Genomic DNA, 12306 nt, shown 5'->3' on the forward strand with positions numbered 1-12306 from the left:
TGGGGTAGAACCCACGATGCACACTGGCAGGGGAGGCAGTGAATGAGTCGCACCATCAGCGACCTCGGCTCTTGATGGATTGGGGCACCCTTTTTAAAGGGATAAAAGATAAAAATCAAAGCATCCCTCCAGTGCAGAAGGAGGCCATTCGGCCCATTTAGCCTACACCGACTCTCTGACAGGGTATCTTACAGAGGCCCTCTCCTCCCACATAACCCCACACAAAATAGAAACAAGGAAACCCCCTCCCCGCACCACAGAAACCCTCAAGCCCCCTGCATGGAACCCACCTCCCTCCCCCACCCAAACCCTCCATGGGCACGGCACCCCCAGCACCACCCCATGGACCCCTGTCCCAGCACTGCTCTCTGCGCGCCCCCCCCCCCCCAGGCTGTGTTCTGTCCCCCCCCCCCCCCCCCCCCCGCCCAGGCTGGGTTCTGTTTCCCAGCTCCCCATTTTAAAACCTACTGTAAACCCTGTCGACATGATGTCACTTAACAGAGGTGGGGGGATCGTACAGGGGGTAGGCCCGCTAATTGTATTTAAATATATTCAAATGAGGTTCCTGTCATTGCATGGTTGGAGCCCTCTTATGTCACTGGCGGGAGAGTGGGGGCGGGCGGTTGAACAATCCGGAGTAAAATCTGTTTTGGGACTTCCCCTCGATTCTCCTCCCCCTCCGCTGTTCCCTCCTGCCGAAAACACGGCGGAAATTCTACCTCCAGTCTGGAAATACAGCACACAGGCAGTGACACGTCAGGGAACAGACGTACGGTTCACCAGTGTAAACCTCCCAGCTCACTCTCCTCCCACCCTGCCTCCACAACACTAACCAGCTCAGAGGCAGCATACTGTGCTCTGCCATTTTCTTATCTGAAGTGATATTAAAAAGATGGGATGTGTATGCGATGGCTAAACCAGCATTTATTGCCCATCCATAATTGCACTTGAGAAGGTGTTGGTGAGCTGCCTTCATGAACTGCTGCAGTCCATGTGGTGTAGGTATACCCACAGTGCTGTTAGGGAGGGAGTTCCAGGATTTTGACCCAGCGACAGTGAAGAAATGGTGACATATGTCCAAGTCAGGATGGTGAGTGACTTGGAAGGAAACCTCTCAGGCGGCAGTATTCCCATGTATGTGCTGGCCCCGTCCTTCTAGATGGTAGAGGTCATGGGTTTGGAAGGTGCTGCCTAAGGAAGATTTATAATGCAGCTTGCTTTGCTCTGGATATTTTGATCACGATGTGGAGATGCCGGCGTTGGACTGGGGTAAACACAGTAAGAAGTCTAACAACACCAGGTTGTTAGTGGGATCTCCCACTCCACCTGACGAAGGAGCAGCACGCTCCGAAAGCTAGTGGCGTTTGCTACCAAATAAACCTGTTGGACTTTAACCTGGTGTTCATAGAATCATAGAAACCCTACAGTGCAGAAAGAGGCCATCTGGCCCATCGAGTCTGCACCGACCACAATCCCCCCAGACCCTACCCCCTTATCCCTAAACATTTACCTGCTAATCCCTTTAACCTATGCATCTCAGGACACTAAGGGGCAATTTTAGCATGGCCAATCCACCTAACCCGCACATCTTTAGACTGTTGTTAGACTCCTTACTATTTTGATCACGCCAGACACCGTGGGTGCAATCTGTTGGTCCCGATCAGGGTGGTGTGGGGTTTTTTTTGGGGGGGGAGGGGGGGGGGGGGGGGAGTTGCAATCCTCTGCTGTTTAGTTCATTATCTCTGCATCTGTGTGGAGCACAGCAAAGCTCATGGCGGAGGCGGGTACAAAGTCACCCTCACCACTGTCATGGCTTAAAGATCCAGGCGCTATGTTTAAAGGGCTCCCACGCAGCCTCCCTCACTTAATCATTAATGAAATAATAAGCTTGATGTTTAGACCACAGAAATTCCCCAGGAATCTCTAAGCTAGTTTATGTTTCTCAATAAAGATTGCAGAGTTAACGGGTTTCCAACAGGTTTCAAAGTTTAAAAAGCAAGTAATCCGCTCAAAATACAACTTAATGAAACAGGGCGGAATCTTCCTGTCCCACCTGCGGGAAGTGGGATGGGCAGCAGAACTTAGTTTGGCATTACTCCAAAAATCAGTTTGCCGAGATGTGGGAGCAGTCAGCTCTTGGGATTTTTGAGGTGCGTCAAGCTTCCCGATGAGCAATGTTGGGAAAGTTCCTCTCACAGAGCTGATTAACCTGATTGTCAGGATGAAGTGTCCCGCCAGCAGGAAACCAGAGCGTTCCCTTTCACCACTGTATATAAGTGGCATGCACCTGGAGAGCTTCACTTCATGGTCAGCGAACACTGCTTTCACCTTCTTGGGGACCGCTAAGACCCGCAATTATATCAGGCACAAGCTGCACCAGGGCTGGAGGATGCTGGGGGGGGGGGGGGTTCGGGTCAGCGGGTTGGCAGGTGGGGTGCGGAGGGTGGAGCAGGCTAAGAGGTGAAGGGAGGGATGGTGTCAGAGTACCCTTTAAACATGGCGCCTGGACCTTGCAGCCCATGAGATGAGGGCAATTTCCTGCCCACTGCCCTGCACAGATGTATTAGTACTCAGCTGAACAGGGCAAGATTTCCCTACAACCACCCCTCCCCTCTCCTGAGCAGAAAACAACCCCAATTCTACGCCTGCCACCAAACTTAGAGATAAAAGTCAAAAGGAGCTGCCCACGGTATCTGACAATGACTGTTGTCATTGGAAGGCATTTAGAAGACAAAAGATTTTCTTTACTCTTTCACAGGGTGTGGGCGTCGCTGGAGAGGCAAGCGTTTGATGCCCATCCTTAATTGCCCTCGAACTGAATGTCTCGCTCGGCCATTTCAGAGGGCAGTTCGGAGTCAACCATGTTGTGGGGCCATGTGTAAGCCAGGACATAGATTTCCTTCCCTAAAGGACATGAGTGAACCAGATGGGTTTTTACAACAATCAATGATAGTTTCATGGCCACCATTACTGACACTAGCTTTATAATTCCAAATTTATCAATTGGATTTAAATTTCACCAGTTGTCAGGGTGGGATTTGAACCCATGTCCCAGAGCATCAGCCTGGCCCTCTGGATTACGAATCCAGTGATGTGGAGATGCCGGCGTTGGACTGGGGTAAACACAGTAAGAAGTTTAACAACACCAGGTTAAAGTCCAACAGGTTTATTTGGTAGCAAAAGCCACACAAGCTTTCGGAGCTCTTAGCCCCTTCTTCAGGTGAGTGGGAATTCTGTTCACAAACAGAGCTTATAAAGACACAGACTCAATTTACATGAATAATGGTTGGAATGCAAATACTTACAACTAATCAAGTCTTTAAGAGACGAAACAATGTGAGTGGAGAGAGCATCAAGACAGGCTAAAAAGATGTGTATTGTCTCCAGACAAGACAGCCAGTGAAACTCTGCAGGTCCACGCAACTGTGGGAGTTACAAATAGTGTGACATGAACCCAATATCCCGGTTGAGGCCGTCCTCGTGTGTGCGGAACTTGGCTATCAGTTTCTGCTCAGCGACTCTGCGCTGTCGTGTGTCGCGAAGGCCGCCTTGGAGAACGCTTACCCGAATATCAGAGGCCGAATGCCCGTGACCGCTGAAGTGCTCCCCAACAGGAAGAGAACAGTCTTGCCTGGTGATTGTCGAGCGGTGTTCATTCATCCGTTGTCGCAGCATCTGCATAGTTTCCCCAATGTACCATGCCTCGGGACATCCTTTCTTGCAGCGTATCAGGTAGACAACGTTGGCCGAATTGCAAGAGTATGTACCGTGTACCTGGTGGATGGTGTTCTCACGTGAGATGATGGCATCTGTGTCGATGATCTGGCACGTCTTGCAGAGGTTGCTGTGGCAGGGTTGTGTGGTGTCATGGTCACTGTTCTCCTGAAGGCTGGGTAGTTTGCTGCGGACAATGGTCTGTTTGAGGTTGTGCGGTTGTTTGAAGGCAAGAAGTGGGGGTGTGGGGATGGCCTTGGCGAGATGTTCGTCTTCATCAATGACATGTTGAAGGCTCCGGAGGAGATGCCGTAGCTTCTCCGCTCCGGGGAAGTACTGGACAACGAAGGGTACTCTGTCCACTGTGTCCCGTGTTTGTCTTCTGAGGAGGTCCCGAGCGGTGAAGAAGTCTTGTTCTAGAAGTCTAGATACATCGATGACATTTTCTTCCTTTGGACTCACTAGATACATCGATGACATTTTCTTCCTTTGGACTCAACAAGACTTCTTCACCGTTCAGGACCTTCAACCGATGCTATACACTAGATACATCGATGACATTTTCTTCCTTTGGACTCATGGCGAACAATCACTGAAACAACTCTATGATGACATCAACAAGTTCCATCCCACCATCAGGCTCACCATAGACTACTCTCCGGAATCGGTTGCATTCTTGGACACACGCATCTCCATTAAGGACGGTCACCTCAGCACCTCACTGTACTGCAAGCCCACGGATAACCTCACGATGCTCCACTTCTCCAGCTTCCACCCTAAACACGTTAAAGAAGCCATCCCCTGCGGACAAGCCCTCCGTATACACAGGATCTGCTCGGATGAGGAGGATCACAACAGACACCTCCAGACGCTGAAAGATGCCCTCATAAGAACAGGATATGGCGCTAGACTCATTGATCAACAGTTCCAACGCGCCACAGCGAAAAACCGCACCGACCTCCTCAGAAGGCAAACACGGGACACAGTGGACAGAGTACCCTTCGTTGTCCAGTACTTCCCCGGAGCGGAGAAGCTACGGCATCTCCTCCGGAGCCTTCAACATGTCATTGATGAAGACGAACATCTCGCCAAGGCCATCCCCACACCCCCACTTCTTGCCTTCAAACAACCGCACAACCTCAAACAGACCATTGTCCGCAGCAAACTACCCAGCCTTCAGGAGAACAGTGACCATGACACCACACAACCCTGCCACAGCAACCTCTGCAAGATGTGCCAGATCATCGACACAGATGCCATCATCTCACGTGAGAACACCATCCACCAGGTACACGGTACATACTCTTGCAATTCGGCCAATGTTGTCTACCTGATACGCTGCAAGAAAGGATGTCCCGAGGCATGGTACATTGGGGAAACTATGCAGATGCTGCGACAACGGATGAATGAACACCGCTCGACAATCACCAGGCAAGACTGTTCTCTTCCTGTTGGGGAGCACTTCAGCGGTCACGGGCATTCGGCCTCTGATATTCGGGTAAGCGTTCTCCAAGGCGGCCTTCGCGACACACGACAGCGCAGAGTCGCTGAGCAGAAACTGATAGCCAAGTTCCGCACACACGAGGACAGCCTCAACCGGGATATTGGGTTCATGTCACACTATTTGTAACTCCCACAGTTGCGTGGACCTGCAGAGTTTCACTGGCTGTCTTGTCTGGAGACAATACACATCTTTTTAGCCTGTCTTGATGCTCTCTCCACTCACATTGTTTCGTCTCCTAAAGACTTGATTAGTTGCAAGTATTTGCATTCCAACCATTATTCATGTAAATTGAGTCTGTGTCTTTATAAGCTCTGTTTGTGAACAGAATTCCCATTCACCTGAAGAAGGGGCTAAGAGCTCCGAAAGCTTGTGTGGCTTTTGCTACCAAATAAACCTGTTGGACTTTAACCTGGTGTTGTTAAACTTCTTACTGTTACTAATCCAGTGACGTGACACCATTTGTTCGAAAGTCCCTGACCAACGATGCATCTCTGTGGTAATTGTGAAGCATTAGGAAAGCTTTTCCGTACCTGTTTCATTTCACTCTTCAGTTTGCTAATTCCAGTTCTCTCGGTCTTTGTTGCCCCTGCATGGCCAAGTTCGTGAATAGAAATAACAGGACTAATGGCAGCAGAATCAATCGCTTGCACTGGAATAGAGAACACACAGTACACATGACAATTTTGTTATAGTGCAAAATAGAAAGTGCCCAAACAACAATGGTAACTTGCATTTAAACAGGCTTTTACACAATAAAAAACCACAAGGCATTCCATAAAACTAAACACAACACTGAGCCTCAGAAGGAGATATAAAGGAAAATGACCAACAGCTAGCTTTGAAGAGCTAAGTTTCATGAATGGTCCTTAAGGAGGAGAGTGGGGTAACTAGAGAGGCAATGTTAGGCCTCAGGATTGTGACCTGCACTGGGAAGACAGACATTAGAAATGGAGTTTGAGAAGGTTGGTGATATCCACAGCCATATCCCAGTGTGAAGAACTGCCTTTAGCCTTAGAGAAATGTGTTAGTGTTGCAATCCTGTCACAATGAAGTGAAAGCTTTAAGTCAGTCAGAGCAGTCGTCAATAATTGGGGAAATGGACAAGATGCTAGATAAACCTCAGCTGGAGTATGTGTATAGTTCTGGATGCCGCACTATAGGAAGAATGTGAACCCCACAATAATGGTTCCAGGGATGAGAAACTTCAGTTATGAGGGAAGGTTGGATAAATTGGGACGGTTCTCCTTGAGATTTGGTCGAGATGTTCAAAATCATGAGGGGGCCAGATAGGGGAGTTTCTCATCATGTTCCCATTCGTAAAACAATCATGAATGAGTGAGCACAGATTTAAAGTGATTTTCAAAGAAGCAGATGTGATGTGAGAAAAGACTTCTTCACACGACGAGTGGTTGGGGTCTGGAATGCACTACCTGAGAATGTGGTGGAGGCAGCTTCAACTGAGGCATTCAAGAGGATATTAGATGATTATTGAATAGAAGCAATGTGCAGGCGTACAGGGAAAAGGCAGGGGAATGGCACTCAGTCATGATGCTCATTTGGAGAGCTAGTGCAGACACGAAGGGCCGAATGGCCTCCTTCTGCATCGAAACGATTCTGTGATAGGTTAGGACATCATTCTTAAATACTTACAGGGGTTGGTTTCAGGTGTGTATGTTTGTTCTCTGGGTTTTGTGAATGAAAGTATGTTAAGTAAAGCCTGGCGCTGGATTTCACCTTTACTCAGTGAGTAAACAGTGAACTTGAACAGAATGAAAGAATAACACAGCTGGTTTACAATTTGGACAATGTCAGAAAAGACACGATTTGTGAAAGTTGATTTATAGCAACGGGTAATAATATAATAACCTTGTTTTTGCTATGTAGAATGATTTAGTTACTATTAGAAAACAATGTTAACACTGACCACTTTTTTCCACTCCAAACTCCTTGCCACTTAAGATATGATGCACAAGTTTCTTCATATCAAAGGGGCTCAGATTCATCAAATGCTCGGAAGCCTCTTCCCCTGTATGTGCAATCAGAATGTCATTTAATGGACAATAGAAACACAGACTGTTCACACAGTGGGCAGAATTTTACACTGGTTATTCTAACTGTGGGGGAGGGGGGGGGTTTCACGTGACTCCTCACTCTATCCCAAAACAAAACTATATGCCCCCATGAACCAGTGTTTCAGTTGAGATGCCCTCGCAAATAACATCTAAGTGACACAAGAAATAAGTTCATTGGTAAGTTCAAAATACTAACAACTTGAGTTGCAGTAACATCTGTTTCCTGCTAAGCTGATAACGGTGTGGGATTCGGCCCCAGAACAGAATTGACCAGGGATTAAAACTGACCAACTCTGTGCGGCAGATCACAAAAAAGGGGCAAAGTGCTAACACTTGCTGCATAGATGATTAGATCACTTCCCAGAAAAATTATGGATAAATTGGATAATAAAAAGTTAGCAGAAAGAGCAGTAACTTTAAGTTTATTTATTCATGTCACAAGTAGGTTTACATTAACACTGCAATGAAGTTACCGTGAAAATCCCCCAGTAAACCCAATCCCATACCCTGGCCACCAAATAACTTCTCCCTTCATACCTGAACAATTGAGGCTATAAGCAAGCTCAGTGGCCATCACTTGAATGATGAGTCCAATTCTCAATCTGAGCATTTCTGCAAAGAGGCTGGATTCGGTACTGATGTACATCGCAAGGTAAACCATGATTTCCTGATATCAACACAGAGAGTTCAGAAAGACAGCAGTGTAATAATTAAACAATCTCCTCATCATAAATCTGCCATCTTACCTGGGTAAGAACCGCTAAGCTAATGTCTTGTCCGCTTGCTTCATAAATAAGCTGTGCTAGTTCACTGGGTGGCAGAGGTCTGGAAAATAAATGCAAAAATATTGTTATAAAAAATATTGTTATAAAAAACCTGCAGGTCAGGCAGCATCGCGGAAGAGGGAAAGGGTCAGGTCAATGACCTTATATCAGAACTCAACAGAGGTAAAGGGTAGATGTTCAGAATAGCTGAAGGTGTGAAGTGATGTTTCCCAAGTAAAGTGCTGAGAACATTGCTGTTCACAAATATTCCTTCTTAAGATCACACTAAAAAACTGAAATCCTCTGAGGTCATGAGGGATATCAAGAGGTTAAGACCTCATTCTATCTTTCTATTTAAAATCTAACTATTATATACCTATTTAGCATCATGGTTAATTTATAGGAGGGCTTGTGGCGCAGTGGGTAGCATCCCTGCCTCTGAGCCAGAAGTTCAGGTTCGAGTCCCATCCAGGACTTGATTGCCAAGGAAGGTGCATTCATAATGCGGTCAAGCCTGCAAAATAAAGCCTTCTAAACATGGCAATGGCTGGTGGTAAGAGGCAGTGATTCCTGGTCAGCCATGCTTGATGTGGAATGGTACTCCTCAACAGACTAACGACCTGCTTCAGGAATTACTAGCTATAAAACCAGATAAAAGTCTACCTGATTAATGTTCCACTAGGTACAGGTGGTGGTGACATCAGAGAATTCCAGCCGTTGCCTTGTGAGGCTGCTAAGCTCAGACTGCCATTTTCTATCCAGCAAGTAGCAATTCAAAAAAGGGCTCTGCCTAGATTTGAGTACCTGGCTCCTTAGCTACACTGTTTCTACTGGAATTCCTGATGCTCTGTATCAGTGCCACCAAGATTAATTCTCCTCTATGTGCCTATCTCATTGTGGAAGTCCTCTCGATTGGAAAAATGGATTATCCAGCATCAGTCTTCAGTCTGCTGACTGAGAATTGTAATTGGAATGGTTAACTTATAATAGAAAAAAAAATGGACAAAAGTGTTAAATTGACTGAAGCCATGACTGGATACGACTCAAACAAAAGGAACATTCCAGCATTCAGAGAAGCTGACACCTCTTTATCTCTAGAGAGGCACTAATGACCTCTGTGACAGCAGAGATCAATTTGCATGGGTGTACAAAGGGCATTTACATTTTTGGTTAACAGAGGCAACCAATCTCTGAGGACAAATGATCCTGAACCCTCTTTTGAAATCCTTAAAGGTTGAAACATTTCCATTCTCAAGAATCTAGACTAAGGAGTATATATGTTTTGTTCAAACCAAATTGGGGAGATGGGAATCACAAGCTGATGGATCGGGTAATAAAGACCATACTTCTCCGACCTCACCTGCAGCTGGGATTCTCCGGTCCCTCCTGCAGTGAATGGAGAGTTGGCTGAGCGCCAAATTCTTAGTTCTCGCTGGCAGCAGGGGTGGTGACATTAGAGAATTCCAGCCATTGCCTTGTGAGGCTGCTAAGCTCAGACTGCCATTTTTTATCTAGCAAGTAGCAATTCAAAAAAGGGCTCTGCCTAGATTTGAATACCTGGCTCCTTACGTACACTGTTTCTACTGGAACTCCTGATGCTCTGTATCAGTGCCACCAAGATTAATTCACCTATCTCATTGTGGAAGTCCTCTCGATTGGAAAAGTGAATTATCCAGCATCAGTCTGCTCACTCTGTGAAAGAATTCACCATTGGACCACGATTCTGGACTCTGGATTCGGGTGAAATAATAATTCTTATTTTGTCTGTGATCTTTGCGCTATACCTTTCTTTTCTCGATCACACCAATATTGTATGAATGAAAAAAAGGCCACAATGCAGCCCTCCTCTCGAATTTTTGTGCACGCAAATTAACTAACCCTTTGAGTTCATGCTAACTCGAGTCTGCTGTGGGATTATTAATAGAGAATTAGATCTGAGGGGTTGGGAAATATACCACCACTTATAATGGGGGAAAATCCAAAATCAGAAACACCTTTCTCTCCCTGGACGGGTAGTGAAAGGAAAAATTAGAGCTGTTTAAATTACCCCATCCGCCACATGGACTATCAGGTGATGAAGTAAGATATATTATACCGGATATGGGATCAAATAAGTTTGATACAGCAACATAGTTAAATTCTTGGAAACTATAAAGACATCATAGAAAAAAAATCATAGAAACCCTACAGTGCAGAAGGAGGCGATCTGGCCCATCGAGTCTGCACCGACCACAATCCCACCCAGGCCCTATCCCCACATATTTACCCGCTAATCCCTCTAACCTACGCATCTCAGGACTCTAAGGGGCAATTTATAACCTGGCCAATCAACCTAACCCGCACATCTTTGGACTGTGGGCGGAAACCGGAGCACCCGGAGGAAACCCACGCAGACACGAGGAGAATGTGCAAACTCCACACAGACAGTGACCCGAGCCGGGAATCAAACCCGGGACCCTGGAGCTGTGAAGCAGCAGTGCTAACCACTGTGCTACCGTGCCACCCTGTATATATATATATATATATATATATATATATATGTATATATTTATATACATCAATAATATAAATTTGAAGAGTTAGAGTAAGATATCGCTATGTTCTAAATAGCCTCTCTCAATGTGGAAGTTTGGATGTGCTAGTTCTGCATGGTCATCATTTAAATATGACTGTGGAGATAGCTGCTTGCTGATCAGGTCCTGACAATCCAATAGCTAATGGGTCTTGGCTGCAGCAAATAGTTACTGCCGATGTTACGATGACTAAACCCATTGTCTGGTAACAAGTGAAACATTTACTGAGTTTTATTTATTTTATTGTAGAAGTCCAAAGGTCTTTGTGGTGATGGTCCCTTTAAAGATCAATCTGCAGCGTGAGAGTCACATGGCCCAGGGAACCAATCAGGGAGCAAGGTGGGGATCGCCCTTAGAAGCATGGGTTTCTGCACTCCGAGACATCTTGGGAGCTGATCGCAGCCACAAGGCTGCGAGCCTCTATATAGTTTTAACCTGTAAATAAATGAGTTGTGTTTTCCCTAAACTGTTGAATAGGCATCTTTACAATCTTAAATTCACAGCAATGATACAACCCAAAGCCAGGCTATTTGGCCCATCGTGCCTGTGCTGCTATCTAATTAGTCCCACTCCCCGGCTAATTTTCCCTTTAAGTAATTATCCTTTGAACTATTATTAAATCTACTTCTACCATCCTTTCTCGCTCAGATCACAACTCCCTGCATATAAATGTTTCTCCGCACATCCCGCCAGTTCTGTTTCCTCTGGGTACTGCAGATGGAAACAGTCTCTCCTTATTCCCTTTAGTAAAAACCTCTCAAAGAAGTGTCAAATACTCACGCTGTGATGGTTTGTTCCCGTGGCTCTGGGGGCAGACCGACAGTCAACTGCTTCTGATGTGACAGCAGGGAGGTACAGGCCTACACATCAAACAGAAGCACAATCAGACAATTCCAAATGGCGGGAAGATGCGTCAATATTGAAAGCCCAAGATCTAACCCGACTTCAAACAATTCTCAACACTTACGAGACAATCCGTAAAGGATCATAAGAAATAAGAGCAGAATTAGGCCATTGAGCCCCTCGAGGCTGCTCTCCTATTCAATATGATCACGGCTGATCTGATTGTGGTCTGAACTCCACTTTCCACTGTTTGACCCCCATAACCCTCAACCCCTTTGTCAATCAGAAATCTGTCTAACTCCACCTTGAATATATTCAATTGAAGTTGTACAAGACATTGGTAAGGCCACACTTGAAATACTGTGCACAGTTCTGGTCACCCTATTATAGAAAGGATATTATTAAATTAGAAAGAGTGCAGAAAAGATTCACTTGGATGTTACCAGGACACGATAGTTTGAGTTATAAGGAGAGGCTGGATAGACTGGGACTTTTTTTCCCTGGAGTGTAGGAGACTCTCATAGAGATCTATAAAATAATGAGGGGCATTGTTGAGATAGATAGTCAACATCTTTTCCCAAAAGTAGGGGAGTCTAAAACTGGAGGGCATAGGTTTAAGGTGCAAGGAGAGAGGAACAAAATGGTCTAGAGGGGCAATTTTTTCACACCGTGGGTGGTGAGTGTCTGGAACGAGTTGCCAGAGGCAGTAGTAGAGGTGGGTACAATTTTGTCTTTAAAAAGCAATTAGACAGTTAGTATAGAGGGATATGGGCCAAGTGAGGGCAATTGGGACTAGCTTAATGGTAAAACCTGGGCGGCATGGCCAAGTTAGGCCA

At 46.0% G+C, this 12306-nt stretch overlaps 1 protein-coding gene across 1 annotated transcript in view; it reads right to left on the reverse strand.

The window, feature by feature from the left end:
• LOC144506132 (phosphorylase b kinase regulatory subunit alpha, liver isoform-like) overlaps positions 1–12306 on the reverse strand; it is a 1103981-nt gene that overhangs the window by 20793 nt on the left and 1070882 nt on the right. The window contains exons 24-28 of the mRNA XM_078231960.1: positions 11408–11487; positions 8037–8115; positions 7828–7957; positions 7143–7244; positions 5749–5867 (exon numbers count right to left, since the gene is read on the reverse strand). Of these exons, the coding sequence (XP_078088086.1) occupies positions 5749–5867; positions 7143–7244; positions 7828–7957; positions 8037–8115; positions 11408–11487 (510 nt within the window). The remainder of the gene's footprint in view (positions 1–5748; positions 5868–7142; positions 7245–7827; positions 7958–8036; positions 8116–11407; positions 11488–12306) is intronic.

Source organism: Mustelus asterias, chromosome 17 (genome assembly GCF_964213995.1).
Source record: "Mustelus asterias chromosome 17, sMusAst1.hap1.1, whole genome shotgun sequence".
NCBI lineage: Eukaryota > Metazoa > Chordata > Chondrichthyes > Carcharhiniformes > Triakidae > Mustelus > Mustelus asterias.